The sequence below is a fragment of the Trifolium pratense genome, linkage group LG7 (genome assembly GCF_020283565.1).
Source record: "Trifolium pratense cultivar HEN17-A07 linkage group LG7, ARS_RC_1.1, whole genome shotgun sequence".
Classification (NCBI taxonomy): Eukaryota; Viridiplantae; Streptophyta; class Magnoliopsida; order Fabales; family Fabaceae; genus Trifolium; species Trifolium pratense.
In genome coordinates this window covers 42,652,122-42,672,631 of record NC_060065.1, presented here as the reverse complement: position 1 = coordinate 42,672,631, position 20,510 = coordinate 42,652,122, and the positions used below count along the sequence as shown (strand labels likewise).

Here is a 20,510-nt window from a genome sequence, read left to right as displayed (position 1 = left end):
ATGAACATTGCATTGATTTCGAAGAACAAGGATAAGTTCATCGATGGTAGTTTCCCCAAACCTTCGATCACCGATCCTCTCTATGGTCCATGGATTCGCTGCAACACTATGGTTTTGGCTTGGATTCATCGATCTATCTCTGATTCTATTGCGCGCTCGGTTTTATGGATCGATACGGCTGCCGGAGTTTGGAAAAATCTCAAAATTAGGTTTTCGCAAGGAGACATTTTTCGTATTTCTGATATTCAGGAAGAACTTTATAAATTTCGTCAAGGTACTCTTGATATTTCTGATTACTTTACTCAATTGAAGGTTTTATGGGATGAATTGGAAAATTATAGACCCATTCCTCACTGTAAGTGTTCAATTGCCTGTACTTGTGGAGCAATTGATTCAATCAACATTTATCGTCAACAAGATTATGTCATTAGATTTCTTAAGGGATTAAATGACAAGTTTTCTCATACCAAATCTCAAATAATGTTGATGAATCCTTTACCTGACATAGATACTGTTTTCTCTATGTTAATTCAACAAGAGAGGGAAATTGGGAATTCTGTGATTGATTCCATTGTCAATGATGCTCCTGATAGGAATTCTTCTAATGTTCTTTTGGCCAATTCTTATTATGGTAAATACAATTCCAAAGGTAAAGGCCAAAATTCTGGTTCAAAAGGCGGTAATCGTTTTTGTACATATTGCAAAGGCACAAATCACATAGTTGAAAATTGTTGGATTAAACATGGTTATCCTATTGGCTATAAGGGTAAAGGAAAGAATTTGTCTCAATCAACACAAGTAAACAGTGTTGCAGCACCCAATGTCATGGTTCCTAAGTCTTCTCTACAGTTAGATTCTACTACATCATCTACAAAACCACTTTTTGGCTTCACTCAAGAGCAATATCATGGCATCCTTGGTCTTTTCCAACAATTACAATCTCAACCTTCACCTTCTTCTAACTCTGTTTCAACCTCCCCTCTTGTATTCAATTCCCAGTCTTCTAATGGTAATGGTAAGTGTTCTAATCTTTGGATTTTAGACACCGGCGCCACTGATCATTTCACTTTTGATCTTAGTTGTTTTAGCACATATCAGAACATCATTCCTATGCCTGTTTCTTTACCAAATGGAACACAATTATCGTAAGAAAGAACCGAGGAAAGTGGATAATTTGGATGCGAAATGTTATTATTAACAGAACCTGTAACAGAGTAACAATGATAATCTTCTAAGTAACCAGGACGAGTAATTGTTCTAGTAGACCTTCTAAGATTATCATGATAAGGTGGAGGGGCTAGATTAGGACGAGCATGAGAAGATGAGGATAAAGGTGTGTGACTTGAAGATGCTGGAGATGAGATAGTACGATCAGGTTCTATATTAACAGAGCTAGGAGATGTAGAATCAGGTTCAAACATGACAGGTAAAGGTAAGGAATTATGTGTATGAGAAACAGGATCATCAAGAATAGAATTTGATGGTAAAGGCTTAGAAAAATCGGAGGCATTATGAACAGGTTGAGAGTGTCGTAAAGGAAAATATGTTTCATAGAAAACAACATTTCTAGATACAAAAATATCATGTGAACTTAAATCATAGAGGATATATCCCTTAGTTCCATCTTTAAATCCTAAGAAAATAGCCTTTCTTGCTCTAGAGTCAAACTTGGTTCTATGTGCTTGCAAAGTAGTTGCATAGCTCAAACAACCAAAAACTTTAAGATGGACAAGAGATGGAGGTTTCTTGTAAAGTAATTCATAAGGACATTTAAGATTGAGAAGTGGACTAGGAAGTCTATTGATGATGTGAACAGCATGTTGAACACTGAAATTCCACATGGTTAAAGGGAGATTTGAATGAAAAGAAAGAGACCTAGCCACATTAAGGATATGTTGATGTTTTCTTTCAACAATCCCATTTTGTTGAGGTGTTTCGACACAAGACTTTTGATGAATGATGCCTTTAGAAGACAAAAAATCTCCATCCCTTGCCTAGTGGAACCAACTTCCACGGTGCAAAATCCTTCCAAAATGTTCCCATCTTCACCGATAAGTCCCTCGCTGTCATGGGTTGATCTCCCTTCGCCGTAATCAGACGTCCGTGTAAGTGATTTCTACACTCGTCGACACCTTTGTGGTATTCTGCTTGTGTGATCTTAATGCTAATCGATTCCCCTTTCAAATTGGGTTTAGGGAGTTGACTGAGCAACCCCGCATCTTCCACGTTACTAAGGGCTTGTGCGAACGTTTTGGGTTTAGTCATGGCGGCTGTGGCGGATGAGGCCGTCATACACCTCCATGCGCATATAGGCGGCTGTTCCTCCATTCTATATCAAAGTTATGATACAAAAGAAAATTCTATAAAGATATATTGCCTTTTAGGACTTACTCCAACATCTTCAAAGTGCATATTGGTCCTTGGAGTTTCTTTGGTGATTTTAATGCCATATTGGGTGCTCATGAGAAATGTGGAAAGCGTCCTTTTGACTTGGTCTAACTTCTGGTGTGCGATTAACAAGGAACAACGAAAGGATGGGTGGAGATTACGTTGATCTTCGTTTTGATAAAACTATTTATAATATGGATTGAATTAACCTGTTGCAAAAGACCTCTTCTATATTTTCTCAAGAATTATCTTCGCGTCAACATGCTCTTCCGATCCGTTTGGTAATGGGCTTCGGCTAAAATGAAAGAGTTGGACAATGGTGCACCAGATGTCAATAACTTTATAACGAATACAAATTTTACAAAATTAATCGTTAGATTGAAAGTTTATATCATGTGAATTATCAATACAAATTTTTAAAAAAATTGAAAGTTATTTGATATGTTATTGAGACTTATCAAAATTAACGGTTTATATGAATTTTTATTCAATACCAATAATCTTGAGTATGATATAAACTTTCAATCCAATAATCGATTTTATAAAATTCGTATTCGTTACTCGTACATCATGCACCACATGACACACTTGTAAGTAGCCTTGCTAACGTGCATACCAAAGCAGTGATCCAACATGATCAGTTGTGGAGTGAAAATGCGAGATCATAACATTTTATTTATGGAAATCGAAATACTTCCTAGCTAGCTATTTCCATGGAGTGGCACAAATTAAAGGTTCCACAAAGCAAATTAATGTTATTATAGACGGTGAGATTATTCACGAGGTCCCCCTCTTCATTTAATTATGTTTTTAATTTAAGAAACAATAAAATATTTTAAATAATAATATAAAAAAATTAAATTGACATGTTAAAATTGTGAATTTTATAAAATAGGGGATGAAAACAACATTTAAGCCAAAAATATAGGCTTAATTATATATTTGGTCCATTATGTTTATTTTAAGTTTTAATTTAGTCTCTTAAGCTTAAAAAGTTTCAAGTTTGTCCTTTTAGTCAAATTTTTATACGTGGACAATTTAGGATGGTGTCACCTAAAAGTTTTAGACGAAATTAATTTAAAATTTAACAGAAAGTTAGATGAAGTTAACTCAAAATTTAATAAAAAAATAACTTAAGTTGAAATCATAAGGGACCAAATTGAAACTTTTAAAATATAGAGGACCAACTTAAAACCTAAATTAAAGATAAAAGATCAAATATGCAATTAAGCAAAAAATAAATTATATTTTATGTTTTTTACAAATTATAGATCATAATTAAAAAAAGTTTTGCTAACGTGTGCCCTTGGACGGGACACTCTTAAAACATTCCATTTAATGAGATAACATATTCAAAAAGTGAAACATTTTATTGTCTAATGTGTTACTTCACATATTTTTATAAAAATTTCACAAAAACTTACTATTTATGATGCTTAAGAGTGCCCAAGGACACTCGTTAGCATTTTCCCTTAAAAAATAGCTTAACATTAAGATTTTTTATAGCAAAAAGAAATATTATAAAAATTAATATATGGTTGTTGATAAGGATCGAACCGTGACCCATTAGGTTGTTAGTAGTGCATAAAACAAAACATCATAAAATTAATATTTGATTGTTATTGAGAATTGAACCGTGTCCCATTAGGTTGTTGGTAGTACAAACAGCGGCGGACCTAGAAAAAAACTCGGATGGACCACTAAATTTTTTATTTTTTGAAAGGAAACCACTAAAATATTATATAAATTAAATATAAAAATTTAAACTATAATAAGCATAAAATTAATTATCAAAAAATTAATTAAATACCTTAAACATCAAGTGTATTGATACATTGAAATTTTTAATCATTTAATCTATTCATACATATAAAATTGATTTTTTTTTAAAATTAAAACAGAAAAAAAAAAAAAAAAAAGCAAATTTTAAAAAATAAACAGGAAAAGGAGTAAAAATACAGTAGGCAGGCGTTGAAACAGCATACTTCCAATCCCATGGTCACAAACTAGCCGCTGAGCTATTTGCAAGAACCCTTAATAAACTACGCGTGTTAATAATATATAGTATATTTGTGTAATTTTATTAGAATACCATGGGTATTTTAGTAATTTCCAGTGAATTTGGGGTGGGCCATGGCCCTGCCTGGCCACCCTTGGCTCCGCTACTGAGTATAACTAAAATATCATAAAAATTGGTATTTGAATGTTGTTGGGATTGGAACCACGTCCATTTCACTAAAGTTTCGCCTAGTGTATATTAATGTTAAGGTAAAGGGAAGACACATAAGCGTCATGTTAAAACAAGTTATCTGGAGATTGTGAATTTGTTGCTCGAGAAAAAACTTGAAAATAACATATGTATTATTTGCTTTGAGCAAGACAAAGATAGATAGATTGATAGATAGTACACTTTTAATTTATTCAACAAAAGTTGATTTGAAAAAAAATTATTCAACAAAAGGTCCTTAGTCCTTTTTCAAATGAGGAGTGGCAACACAACCACATCATTATTATTGTAACCTAAATTAACTATTGCAAGATAAACAAGACATAAAGAAAAGTGTGAGAAAAATTCTAAAAGTATCAAATATTACACGTATAAATAAAATTATACTGTTAAAAACAATATAAAATTATTTTTAAACTTATCTGTAACACTTTACCCGCACTCACAATAACCTTGAATGCACCATTGAATTCTAGGATACATACACATATCTTCTGGACAATCCAACGGTATTTTGCAGGGAAAATTAGAACTTATAACGTCTGATAAAAACAAAAGAATTGTTACTAAAATGACATGGAGTATTTTATATCAAATTAATTAGAATTTGCAAATGGTATGTAAAATGACTTACAACTACTACTATCGGTTGCATTAAGAAATAGAGAAAGAAATATGATCAAAATATAAAAGTAATATGGAATTTGAGCCATATTTTTCTCCTATGTATGTAATAAATAGAAAATTAGTTGATCATTATATAAGAAAAAATTTCATACTTTTCTAATTTCAACTAAATATATAGTTTTTAACGCTTAGGACTTGCAAGAAACTATTTACAAAATAAAAATTATTGTTACCTGGCTCTAAAGTATATCAAAATGTCATGTTTGTCTCTTTCATTCAATGTTTCACTTGACCTTCAATATATATTTTTTATTTCTCTTTTCATATTTCATAATAGAAAACATAAACATATCAAATGAGAAATGATTGTGATGATATAATTATGAGTTACCTTTAAATATTTTTTTTCTCCTTTATTGGCACAATTTAAGTAATTTAGAACATAAGTATTAACAATGACAAGCCGGCCCTAATTTTATAGAGAGATAAGTTTTACATTCTCTCTAAGTTTTATCATTTTCTTTAATCGAAAAGGGGTGGTTTTGGGTTTTTTTACCCAAATCACCCCTATCTTCTTCTCACTAAGTGATTTTCACGTAGATTAGATATTTATTTTGTGTTATTTTTTGTGTGATTTCGTCGTCTCAATGCAACGTTGTTTGATATATCGTCTTGGTGCGGTGTTTGTTTGCTTTCCCTTCATGTTGCGGTGTTTGTTTGATTGAATTGGCTTATCAACTTCAGTCAACTACTGATTCACACAGTGATTAAGTTTGTCAACGATGCAGATCCAGATTCATAGGTATTTCGGTTACTTTGATTTTATCACATTATTTGTAGGCATGAGTAGACAGTTTTATGCTATTAACTTGAATATTGTGAGCTTGTTCACATATTCATCCTATTAGTTTTTAGCAGTATTAAATTTGTACAATCTGATATACTCTACCGATATGAATGATGAATAACTTTTATTTTAGTAAAAAAAAACAAACTATTAAAGACAAACAATAACATTTATTCCACACTTTTTTAATTTATTCAACAAACATGTCCCTTCTCCAAGTGGAGAATAGTGACACAACCACAACATTATTATTCCAATTCCATTATAAAACCACCACTAGGAAATAATAACTAAATTAAATTGATACAAAATAAAAACTCAATACCTAGATCTTCCCAAGGAATAATCTAGACTTATCTCATTATTACTTATTAGGCACCTTAACATAACCAACATGTGTGGTATTAGCCACTTTAGTAAGAGTTTGAAGATCATAAGCTATCCAACATCTTGAATTATCCTTATGGTAGAAATACCCAACACACTTGCAATCCTTGGTACATTTATTTCCACAATTTGCTTCACTAACTCTATCACCAATAGTGTATTTGCTCATATAATGTTCAACACCTTCAATTTTGTAGTAATGAAATTCACTTTCTTTGCATACTCCTAAAGGCTTAGGACTACACTTATTACTCCAACCAAATATTCCATTCTCTAATGGACAACCAACACATTGATTATCCTCACAAAGCCCAAATTTTCCACATCTTTCTGGCAATTGACATTCACTCTCATCAAAATCTCTATCAAAGAGAGTATATGTTACTTTCCATACACCATCACGTACATCTAGGAAATATGTGTGAAATTTAATGTTACCATCAATTCCAAGCCTAAGATATGTTAAGGTACTATTGTTGACTGGCCTACCAATAATCCTATTACCAAAAGTTGAAGAATTAGCAACAAAATAATCAAATCCAAACTCAAAAGATTCTTGATCAGATTTGAGTGTGACATTTTCTAATGAGCCTTGTTGAATTGTAAACCAATCAGATGAAAACCAATAGAGAATAGGTTTAGGTGAATTTTTACTCTTGTAATATAAAGCTAAACCTTTGGGCTCTAAAACTAAACTATAAGGCCCATCTAAATTTTCTTTTTCTGAAAGCCTACTAACAAGTTTTGAAGGCCCATTAGCTTTTAAATATTGATCCACCAAAAGTGTATCTGTTGGATGATCAAAACTTTGCCAAATAAATTTACCTTTAGCATCAATTAAAACCATGTTACCATTTGAAAGTAACCTAAAGGCAACAACACCTTTATTAGAAGTATTTGTTTGCCAAACAATTCTTCCATCAGCATTAGCTAAAACAAGATTTCCATCAACACCTAATGAAAATGTTGCATTTTCACCAACCGGGTTGCCTCTATTTGCTTCCCAAACCCATCGAAAAAGTTGTTCCGATCGTTGAAGGCCGACTCGAAGGGCTAGAGTGTAGGCATTTGGAGTAGTGTTGTAAAAACCTACTTGGAATGGAGCATTGAATATGCTTATCATTCTATAATCAGCTCCATATTCTACTATGAATGGGCCAAGTTCACCTGAATTTACAAATTTGAAGGTTTCATTTTGTGGAACTATGGCATTAGCAATGAAGGTGGAGAATGATAGGAATAGTAAAGTGAGAAATGAGGTTTTGGGGTGAAGAAAAATAGACATTGTTTTGTGAATTTTGATTGATGAATGTGTTTTGCTATGGAGGTGGGTTCTATATTTATGGTGTTCAATTTGATCTTTTGGTCAAAGTTGTCAACTCAAATACTATATAGAATTAATGGATTTGGATCGAGTCCACGTGAGTATGTTTGTTCAATTCATTTTTAATTCAATGAAGATAAATAAAAAATATGTAATATAACTAATCAAAATTACTTCACCAAAAAAAAAAAAAATCAAAATTATTACTCCCTTAAGGCCTATATTATAAAAAAAATTAAATATATTTTTAATTTCTTGAAATATATCGAATCTCATTCTTAGTCTTTTAAAAAGTTTCTTCAACTTTTATCTTTTAAATTTTCGATTTTCAATTTTAGTCTTTCCTATGAACGAAAAATTATTTTTTAGTCTTTTAAAAAATTATTTTTTAGTCTTTTAAATTATTTTAGTCTTTTAAAAAAATTATTTTTTTGAAGAAAATCTGTAACAAATCTTTACCATCGTACCACAATGACTTGTCATTGTGACACGATAAAAGGCGGTTGTTATTGTACACACTGGGGGCAAAATGAGAGAATTATTTTTTGCAAATGGGTAAACAGAAAAAAAATCTGCAACAAATCTTTACCATCGTACCACAATGACTTGTCATTGTGACACGATAAAATGCGGTTGTTCTATTGTACACACTGGGGGCAAAATGAGAGAATTATTTTTTGCAAATGGGTAAACAGAAAAAAAATCTGCGCAGAGATAAATGAAAATTTGCTTATTTTGCAGGTGTAGATCATTTACCCTAATTTTATTGTCTACTTGTGATTAGAATAAGGGTCATGTTAACTTGTGCCCTAAGGGCACTTGTTAAACTAGCTAAAAATAGAAGTATATATTTAATGATACAAAAAATTTAATGCTTAGAGAATTGAATACAACACAAGTTCAATAAATATTTTCCACATTTATCTTCTTAACATGTGCCTTAAGGGCACAAGTTAACATTCTCCTTAGAATAAATGTATTTTAAAAAGGGTCATGCTAACTAGCGCCCCCGGGCACTAGTTAAGGATACAAAAAAAAACAATTTTTGCATTGGAAATGACACTTTTTATACTTTACAAACATTGACTACACAAGTTTCAATATAATTTTACTATAATTAATATCCTTAACTAGTGCCCCGAAGCACCAGTTAGTATTTTCCTTTTAAAAAAGGAATAATTAGTGCGATTAAAAATATAATAAAATACTATCTTTTCTTTTTCTCGAGTCTTGACACAATAATAAAATACTATTATAAAAAGACTGAAGTTTTTAAAGACCAACAAGATGGTACTTATGAGAATTGAAGGATGCCAACTGTAATATTCGTCTGTGTTCTAGGCTGTCCGGGACAATCATGAAATGATATTTTAGTACTTTGCTTCATCAATTTGAACATGGTAGCTAGGGAATGGATTCTCTCAAGTGTGATTTACACTTGAGAGAATAAAGTGTAATCTAACACTATCTAAATTCATTTTCTCTAAATTTTTATATGTTTCTCTCTCTTGATCAATGGTAACAAACCACACATTATTCTCTCAAGTGTAAATTACACTTGAGAGAATCCATTCCCTGGTAGCTAGCATGCATTTATGCGCATCTTTGGATAAGATAAGCTTTGTAGAAAAATCGATTGCTTACTAAAGTTGGCAACCAAATATATTTTGTTATTCTTTTCCTTATTTCTTAAAATGAAAAGGAAATTAAATTACGAAACAAACAATTTGAGAAGATAATAGGTTTGGTAATGTGAATAGTATCTTAAAAATTGTAGGTTCAATTTTCAACTTCATTATAAAAAATAAAAAAAAATTAAATTGAGAGCATAAGATAACCATAAATTGTGTCTATATTGGATTATGAGAGGGTAAGGAGATCATAGCATTTCATCTTAAACTACTATATGACTTTAAGTAAATTTAACTATATTTTAATTTAAACTTTAAGATATTAAGTTTATAAGTGTTAATGTGAGATTCTTACCTTTAACATATCAACAATGTTTCCATTAAGTTTCCATTAAATTTCCATTCATCCATATTCTTTAAGGGTATCTTTTTATTAAGGGAAGTTTTTTCATCCACTTGCACGGCCATTGCAAGTGGTTGAGGCAATGGGGAGACTGGAGTAGGTTGCAGAGTCCCGCAAATTTTTTATTTGTGTCACTCTATTATAATATGTATATTGGTTTTCTACTATAAATATTCTTTTTACTCTATAAGAGCATAAAAGAATAAATTAAATCATATGAAAAGTGAGAATTAAAACATAGTTTTTATTTATACAACAGTAACATTTTATTGCATTATCCTTCTTGATAAAAAAATTATAATGCATAGTATTCTCAACTGGGCCTAGAGCTGGCCCAAATTCACTCCTGCTAGGGCGTTGAGGACATCCCAACAAGAAGAGGCCTCCTAGTCCACGTCACTATAGCACGCTATTCACGTGTTCCCCGTCTCACGGACACGTGGTCATTAGAGCTTATCTGTTCTTCCTAATACGTGGAACAACTCATCCCAGGATGCGGACTAAATAACGATTTCTCTCCACATCCAAGAGGAAATCCTAGCAGTCACTCTTAATGGGCTGCTCAACACGGTCCATTAATAGGAGAGTCGGGTATTCAATTCTCATTCTAACTTTACGCTTAAATTGTATCTCTGCTCTTTGAATCTACTTAGGCATCGGAGTGTCTGCATGTACAACCCCCTCGCCCTTGGTGGATCGATTGCTTGCTCAACGACGGTTCTCTAGCCATTTACCTTCTCTAATCAACATGTAAGATCACATAGTAACAAGTACTCTAAATGTACAACTTAAGAAAAAATTGTTGCATTAAAAATGCAATTCTAAAAAGTTTTTTTTGACAAAATAATTTTTAAAAAGTTGAATACCTTTGTTATCGTAACTTGTGCTTTAAGGACACTCATCTATATTCTCTACTAATACATATTTTTCTTAGATTTTTATATATGTTATTTTTTACTAAAGATTTTTATATATGTTGTGCATTTAGTAAAAAAAAATTAACTAAACTAACTTGTGCTTTAAGGACACTCATCTATATTCTCTACTAATACATATTTTTCTTAGATTTTTATATATGTTATTTTTTACTAAAGATTTTTATATATGTTGTGCATTTACTAAAATTAAGTTTCCATTCATCCATATTCTTTAAGGGTATCTTTTTATTAAGGGAAGTTTTTTCATCCACTTGCACGACCATCGCAAGTGGTTGAGGCAATGGGGAGCGTGGAGTAGGTTGCAGAGTCCTGCAAAAATTTTATTTGTGTCACTCTATTATAATATGTATATTGGTTTTCTACTATAATTTTTTTTTTCACTCTATAAGAGCATAAAAGAATAAATTAAATTATATGAAAAGTGAGAATTAAAACATAGTTTTTATTTGTACAACAGTAACATTTTATTGCATTATCCTTCTTAATAAAAAAAATTATAATGCATAGTATTCTGAATTGGGCCTAGAGCTGGCTCAAATTCACTCCTGTTAGGGCGTTGAGAACATCCCAACAAGAAGAGGTCTCCTAGTCCACATCACTATAGCATGCTATCCACGTGTTCCCCGTCTCACGGACACGTGGTCATTAGAGCTTATCTGTTCTCCCTAATACGCGGAACAGCTCGTCCCAGGATGAGGACTAAATAACAGTTTCTCCCCCCATCCAAGAGGAAATCCTAGCAGTCACTCTTAATGGGCTGCTCAACACAGCACATTAATAGGAGAGTCGGGTATTCAATTCTCATTCTAACCTTACACTTAAATTGTATCTCTGCTCTTTGAATCTACTTAGACATCGGAGTGTCTGCATGTACAACCCCCCTCCCCCTTGGTGGATCGATTGCTTGCTCAACGACGGTTCTCTAGCCATTAACCTTCTCTAATCAACATGTAAGATCACATGGTAACAAATGCTCTAAATGTACAACTTAAGAAAAAATTGTTGCATTAAAAATGCAATTCTAAAAAGTTTTTTTTGACAAAATAATTTTTAAAAAGTTGAATACCTTTGTTATCGTAACTTGTGCTTTAAGGACACTCATCTATATTCTCTACTAATACATATTTTTCTTAGATTTTTATATATGTTATTTTTTACTAAAGATTTTTATATATGTTGTGCATTTTAAATATTTCCTTTTTTGTTATTAAATTATACTCCCTCGTTCTTTTTACTTGCCGTTTTAGAAAAAAACAACAAATTAAGAAAGTGTATTTTTGCACCTTATCTTCCTATTATATCCTTATTTTAGTTCATCAATAATATTTTTTTGCACACACTTTCGCTTTCCAATAAATTTAATATATTATGTACCCAAAAAAATTAATATGTTATGTACCAAAAAAAATTAAAAAATAGAAACTTTAGTTTTTCAAATATATATTAAATCTTTTACGGTTTCAACAAATGCTCCTAAATATTTGGAATTTACATATAATAGACAAAATATAACCTTAAATTATCAAAACGACAAGTAATTTGAAACATTTTTTTTTTCTAAAACGACAAGTAAAAAGGAAGGAGGAATACTTTTTCGACACAAGAAGCCGGTTCTACTATAGGCTCTAATACCACTATTGCATCATGAGTAGATTCGGAGATCATCATATTTGGGCAATAAATAATCATGTGTCTGAATTTGACACCACATCTTAATACAAAACTTTAAAACATTAACATTCATATTTTCATCCAATGTGAAACTTTTATTCACACTTAAATTATCACCAAGGGAGCACCATGCCCTTTATTAACAAGAAAATTTGCACATTTGTATTTTTTGCTTCTTTGTAAATATGACGGATAGAGATTTGCAATATAAGAGAGGAAGAGACGTTAACAACATGAGCGAGTTATGAATTAACCATATCAACAAAAAAAAAGGCAATCACAATCTATTGTCTAGTTTTTTTATTTGACAATCTGTTGTCCAGTTGTTTAACAAAATAAAGCATATAATTAATAATATATGCTAACCCAGCTTCGATCAAAGATAATGTTGATGAGTTTCATATAGGTCATTCTAAAAACTCTCCGTAAGTTATTAGAAGTTTTTAGAAAAATTCTCCTCTTCGTAAGGGTTTTTTTTCTTCGTTCGAAAAGTTTGGAACATATTTTTCAAACTTATTTTGCCGTTAAAAATAATATTTTACATTAAAAAATTTAAAAAATATTTCAGTTGCATGAGATGATGTGACAAATTGGTGAATTTTAATTGCATGTTCGTGTAAATTATTTTACACTGACCGTGGATATTCTTTAAATCCTTTAAAAAATATGTATAAAACTATTTATTTTAAATTACATTTTTCTTTCTTTCATGGATGAAATTGCATTTTATAATCTTTCATTGTCACGGATACAGATAAGTTGAATAAAATAACAATAATATTGGATTTAAGATTTTAGAAGATAAAGTAGTGGTGATTTGCATATATCTGATTCTGATGTTGAATATCACGCACAATTTTTTATTCTATCATCTTAAGTCTCATATTTAGTATGAGAGGTCAAATCTAATTATCTATGTAATACACAGCTTGTAAGAAACGCAACAAATGTTCCAGTCAGAATATAGGACGGTCAAATATTTGAGCAGTGTTCCCCATTGTTTGTGTTCAAAACAATACCATTTCTGGTCTTTCGTATTGCTTTAAGTTACTTTTAATTCACGACTCTCTTTTAATTCATTGATCACTAAAGTAGCACACAAACTGTAATGCTGACGAACAAGTTTTAAAGATTAAATTATTTTTAGTTTAAAGCAACCATTTGAAACTTTTTTTTCCAAACCAAAACATTAGATTTAAGTGATTAATGAGCTATCACTAGAACGGATCATTCAGGAGAATTCGAGTTTGATTCTTGGCGAAAACAATTTTTTGTCGGGCTTTCCCTTCTCTTAGGAATCAGATGGATAATGTCAAAAACTTTAGTCTCAATATTATAAGTTAAAAATGACTTTTTATGTACCAACCCAATTCGAAAGTGACTCGCAAGTATTGGTTGAGGCAATTTGTACCAAGAGGTGAGACAACTCAGAGTTTCTTTCAATCGTTAATGAAATTATCCTTGTTATGTTATCTTGTGCAAACTTTGAAGTTAAGTTTATTAGGAGACAAGTGAATTTGGTTGCTCATACGCTAGCTAGGGTGGCCAATTCTTGGACTAGTTTCCATAGATTTGAGATTGTTCCTTCATGTATTGAACTTTTGATGATTAATGAAATGCATTAAGTTTGTTTCGTTGAAAAAATCATATTCATAATTAATTAATGAATAAATCTAAAAAATGAAAATCTTGTTTATAATTAAAATGAAGAAAATAGAAAACAAGGAAAGCGTCGCCTTAAAATCGAATAGACTTTGATGAAGCATCAGCTAGTTTGGATGATTAAATTTGAGAATAAAGCTCGTAATTTGTCAATCTTATACTTTATTAGTTTTCACAAAAAATTAAATAAAAAATGACGAGCAATAAAATTTCTTTGAGAAGTCTAAGAGACAACTTAGAGCAACATCATGTTGTAAACATGAATCATAAAAGGACTTTATTAATATGTATTTAATTAAAATCTTTTAAGGGGTTAGTGTTTCATTTTTTAACTTGAATCAAACTTTGATACCACTTAATCTTACCTTATCAAAAAGTGGTGGCTGACGTCGAGCACGTCACATTAAGGTGAAAGTTTGTTGGTGGTGGGGTATATATAAGCACTCTGATACTCAAATCAATAAGAAGTGTGAAGTAAAAGGTATAAAGTTGTAGGATAAGTTATTTGAGTCCTTATTAAGAAGGATAATTATAAGTCGCAGAGACTCGATCATTAATGAGGAGGATGCGGTTTAAGGATATCATCAATGGTAGAAAAGAATCAAAATCATTAAGATATAATTGTTTGGGTGGACGATATGGACAAAGATGTTTCTATACCTTAAATCCAATGGAGAAGTGGACTACCAAAGTAGACCGTCAACTACCGAAGTGGATCGGTTAGGTCCTTAGGTTTTGGACCAAGCACAACAACAAATATGGGCCTAGACCTAATTCAGAACACAACTTATTGAAAATTAGGTAGAGCACTTGGGGCAAAATTGAACAAAACATCTAAACCACAAAGACACATTGACAATAAATCTTTTAGAGGGTCTTTGGTGCATGAATGTTTTACTCAGAGCTTGAACAAAAAATAATATAAAATTTAAACTTGAATCACCTCCATTAATATATAAAAAAATAATACATAAATGTTTTCAAATTAAATAGCAAGTGAACATGATTTTTTTGGAGTTCAGTCGAGAAATATGTAAATTATAATTATAAATTGTTTCTCATAAATTAAATTTAATTATTTCAAATTATATTTGTTTAAGAGATTCTTATTAACCACTTGATTTTGTTATTGATACTATAATGTTCAAGAATTTTTTTTGATAAAAATTACTCATTTATTTAATTTTGTCAAAAAAAAAACTCTTTTCTTTAATAAACATTATTTTATTAGTTCATAATATCAGATTTTCCAAAATGAGAAATAATTCAGAAAGACTACCCCCTTTAATGGGCAATACTTCTCATGTATAGACTTTAATGGGCTTACCATCGATTGTGAAGGTCCTAGCAAGTTTAATATGTTGGACATGCTATTGCCACATTCTAATTTTCATATTTATTACTGTAGCTTTTAAATTTAACATCTTAGTCTAGATTAGTAGTGTGGTTGTAAACAAATTATTAAAATTTTCTTTTTAATTCAAAAATTCATCTATTCTACGTGTTATTTGAATGAATTTGCAATTCAAAATAAATTTACATGATTTAACTTTTTGTAAATTACTTAAATTTACATGTTCATCAATGTATGTTAAGAATCTCTCTAAATATTTGTTAAAGCCACATATCCATTCTCCACTAGATCGAACCTCGAATGAGGCCTCCACATCCTATTGTTACTCCACCTTTGCTCGCACCATGTGTTAAGAGCAACTCAACCATGTCATGGTGGTTTCTAAGTTATCGAGAATAATTTTATTTCGAGCAATACCTTTGATCATTCCACATTCATGATAATGCCTCTTTGTAACAACCAGCATGTTTCATAATTTTCTTCTAAGAAAATCTTATTGGCCGAATGAATTCCTCGATTCGAACAGAACCACGCAAGCGATAAATTTCTCCTGCTTGGATTAATGAATTTAAACTCAAAATCATTAGTTGTTCCTATGTATGAACCATTTCATCTTAGTGTTCATGGGTTGACTTTTTTCTTTTGGTCTTAAACGAAATGACAAAAATCATCCAAAACGCATACACATAACTGTAAGTTTTTTGTGTTCGAACTCGAATAAAAGTATCCAACTTCATAATATTAACATTTTCAGTTGAACTAGGATTTACGATGGATTGCTATTGTTAAAGGTAAAGAGATAATTGGTTTTGCATAAAATACAAAGGAAAAATTGTCCTTTCTCCATCAAAGGTTAATTAATTGATTCTTAATTGGCTAAAATGAAAGGAAAAAAAGTTGACTAATGTTGATATATACGTTATCTTAATTGCATCATTATAAGAAAGCAAAAGAGTACGAGAATAAAAAAAGTTGATAATGTTGATAAATTAAAGGAATAAAACATAAGCACATTTACTTGTTGGAAGCCATTTAATTTTGTCTATGCCATTTCATAATAAAGATCATGATTGTCCTTGTTTGCAAATCTCAATTATTTTGTTATCAAACTTGAGTGCATTTAACCAAGTTATTGAATTTAAGTAGTTAATGAATTTTACCAAACTACAAACTATTTTGGAGAATCTGAGTTCAATTTTTATATGAAACAATTTCTTAGTTAGACTTTACTGACTTCGCAAACGAACTCTTCCCTAAGAACCAGACGGTTAACACCCAAAAATAAAACTTTAGTGCATTTATTATTGTTTTAACCCATTCCAAAATATCTCATAGATATGGGTGATACGGGTAAACATGGATTACCCCCTCAAATGTGTAATTAAATCTTTAACAATCTTAATGGAATAATTTAAGAGATGATTGTAAGTTTATTGGATTTTGATGTTGATATATCTTTGTACATAATCTAAAACATTTTGTGGGATTTGTACCTACAAATTAATCAAATAGCAAAAAAAGGACAATTAGTTTAGAGATGTAATCATTTTTCTCTCGATTATTATTGGCATAGCTACGGCAATCTATTCTATTCTATCATGATAAACAAAGATAATGGATGTGTGAATCAAACAGTTACATAATTTCATGTTAAGCCATAATTTCTTTCCATCTAGCAATATGATATGTGTTGTGTTATATCATATATGCAATCGATATTAAACCATATTTTTAGATAAAAATACCCTTGCAGTCATTTACTATAGGAGATGCAGTTAAATCACAGCCATCCACTTTAATAAAAATAAAAATAAAATTATAAGAGTAATAAAATGAAGAGAGGAGATTGAACAGCAGGAAAAATGTACTGCAGATTTTCCTACCGAGCCTATAAATTATGAAAAATTTAGCTAAATTTAAGGAAAATAATAAAAACTACTGCAAGATAAAATGATAAATACATGTACAAAAAAAATGATAAATATCATTCATTTCATTAATAATTAAGTTTCCATGTCTCGAATAGGAGAATCGGTCCTCTCTAATGTGATTTTCACTTGAGAGAGAAGATTTGACCGAATCCACTTTACAATACTACATATATACTACGAGAGAAGATTCTCTCATGTTAAATTTAAGTAAATTTTTTTTTAACCATTGATTTAGGTGGAGAGAGAAGAGGAAAAGAAGAAAAAGGTGAATTAAAGGGTGATGATTGAAAAAATTGAGGAACATGAGAAAAAGAAAATTGAGAGAATTCATTCTCATGTAAATATTATATCTTACTGATATCTAAAATATTTAGTTAATTATGATTTAATCCTCTATCATTTACTTAATAAAAAAAAACTCTATCATTTATGTTATTTTATTATATCTATTTAGTTATTTATTCTTGTCACATGTATTTCTTTGTTTGTGAGAGTTCTCATAAGATGTTGCGTGGAGAGCTGCTTGATATACAATGTACTTTTTCTAATAATGTTCTTTCGTGCTCTTTATTTTAGTAGTTTACAAGTATGTTTCTTGAAGATTAAAGATAGTTTTAAAGTTATTTGATTGACAACAATTTGAATGATTTGAAAAAACTAGAAATGATAGTGTTTTTAATATGTGGTATAAAAATATGTTTAGTAGGTTTAAGGATGATCATATTGCATGTTGAAAAAATATGAGATAGAATTATCTCATTAATATAAATCAAAGAAATATTAGAACAAATTATTATGATGTACAACAAAATAAAAATATAGAACAATAAGAACTTATCGAATTATTGACCGAGGCGTGCAAGTGCACTGGGCTTAAGAGTTTTGCCACTACATGTAAATTATCCGGTGCAGTTGGTCTCATTGTTGATACCCTTCAGGATACAACAGTCACATCTTACTAGCACCACACGTGAATTAGCAAGGTCCCAGCAAACTACTTAGATACTTAAGGGAACTTATTTTTATTATTGATTTACTCACACAACATATATTATTTTTCTTTATTGTTCACGGTGCACTCTATATCTCCTAAGCCAAACCAAGCTTCTCCCACTTATATCAACATGATGATTATCTTCCGATAAACAAGTTAACGTTACCAATTTTTCGGATCAAGAGTTTACAGAAAATTCATTGTAGTTTTTAAATTTTTTTAAAGAAAATCTGAATATTATTAATGGAACTTGTCCACGTGTAAAATAGGTAGTATGGTGGTGCATGGGCTTACTCAATCCAAATTCGATTGAGTTCACTATAAGCTAATTGGACTGACAAACAGTAATCCTGCCCGTATTATACACTTAATTCCAACAACATAGATAGTTAACATAGACATAGTAATCTTACAATATACTATCTCCGTCTCTAATTATAAAACTCAGTTTGACAAAAATGTACTATTTATTTACCTTGTTTTGACCGTATTTTTTTAATAATATATAAATGTAAATATTAACATATAAGAACGTGTTCAATTTGTTTTGATGAGTATTTTCAAAATATCAACTTTTTATAATTTTTACCAATACACAATTAAAAATATTAGTGATCAAACAATTTGGATATTGAAGACAATCCCTCGCTCTTTTTCGCCACCTTCTTGCCACTCCCTATGGTTCTCTCTCTAAAGATTTGAATTATGTCAATACCAACATGTGAAGTGGTGCCTATTTTTTGAGTTCTTATACGTTCTTTTATAGTTGCATGTTAGTTAAATTTCGGTAGGAGAGCAAGAAATTCGCCTAGAGAATAGAGGTGAGAATAGACTACGTTGAGCTAGATTTTGCCAAATCTCAGACTCGGTTTTGGGCCAAGGCAACCAAACCCTCAGCCCAGGGCCTAAACATGTTTGGGGCCTCAATTTTTTTTTCTTCAAGCCCACTATATAGATTATAGGATAAGTATTTATTATGGAAAAATCTTACAAGAAACGTGGATTGGCGTAGTGGTTTGTGTTTCATTCCGAAGTTTATTGTTTCAATAAATGACCATTTAAATTTTAAACAACTTTTGAATTGAATTGTGTATACGTCAAAAAAAAAAAATTCCTTGTGTCATTTTAATAATATATATATCAATTCATACACAACATTACATAAGACAGACACATAAACTATTTAAAAAAAAAATTTGAAGAAGAAAACTATTTTAAAAATTGTTTCTTTTCATGAAATAATGATTTTTTTTCTAAATTACAATCACTATATTTTTATAAGGGACCCATTTTTATTATTTGTCCGGGACCTCTAAATACTCGGAGACGGCCCTGCCAAGCTTGAGTCTGACCTGTCAAAAAATTGAAGGCCTGAGTCTGGCTTGTGGCCTATTATAGGCTTATCTTTTAGGCCTGAGTCTGGCCTTTTGAAAGCCTAATGTGGGCTAGTCTGTTTAAAAGCCTATTTCACATGAACATATTTAAATAAATAATTATATTTATTTTTAAATATATTTATGAACTAATAAATCAATGTCCTTTTGATATTTAACATGATATTTTAGAGACTTTGGCTATATATGTCATCATATTTCAATTCTAGTTTATAATAATACATTTATATATGTGAAAAACTAATGTAAATCAATATACTTAAACTACTGAAAAAGTTAATAAACTTATAATTTAATCAAAATACAAATTTTAATATATAAATAATAATAGTAATAAAAATATTATTCATATTAACTTAAATATGCCGGCCTATAAATTAAAAGACTTTTTTAATAGCATGCAGTCTGACCTATTTAACTAAATAAACTTATAAAAAAGAAATGCTCGGGTTCCCACCTCTACTAGAGAATCATATATATTCATTGGAGTGATTTTCGGTTGTTTTAGGCCACCTTAACTCACTAGGGAAAATTATGCTAGCTACGCGGAATGATTGGTTGCATTGCGCATTGTACATAAATTTTATTTTTCAGTTTGTCTCCATATGAACTTGATTGCTTTCTTTTTCACTTTGTCTTGTTCATTAACCTATGAAAGCAATGAAAGACGTACAAATCACCATTTTCATAATTAAATTGACAATATCCATATATATACTTAATAAGTGTCAT

The 20,510-nt window shown here is 30.5% G+C and overlaps 2 protein-coding genes and 1 long non-coding RNA gene across 3 annotated transcripts; 1 reads left to right on the top strand and 2 right to left on the bottom strand.

The window, feature by feature from the left end:
- LOC123896449 lies at positions 1–1,149 on the top strand. Its single transcript, XM_045946831.1, has one exon. It carries the CDS (start codon positions 1–3, stop codon positions 1,147–1,149), a length of 1,149 nt encoding a protein of 382 aa, XP_045802787.1.
- Positions 1,150–4,731: 3,582 nt separating this feature from the next.
- On the bottom strand, positions 4,732–5,413 carry LOC123895057. The gene is made up of 2 exons (XR_006804080.1): positions 5,250–5,413; positions 4,732–5,157 (listed from the first exon to the last, which is right to left on the bottom strand). It is a non-coding gene; the product is annotated as an uncharacterized LOC123895057 (long non-coding RNA).
- Positions 5,414–6,239: 826 nt separating this feature from the next.
- LOC123895056 (epidermis-specific secreted glycoprotein EP1-like) lies at positions 6,240–7,803 on the bottom strand. The gene has a single exon (XM_045945252.1). The coding sequence runs from the start codon at positions 7,759–7,761 to the stop codon at positions 6,454–6,456; it is 1,308 nt and encodes a 435-aa protein (XP_045801208.1). The 5' UTR covers positions 7,762–7,803; the 3' UTR covers positions 6,240–6,453.
- Positions 7,804–20,510: the final 12,707 nt, after the last annotated feature.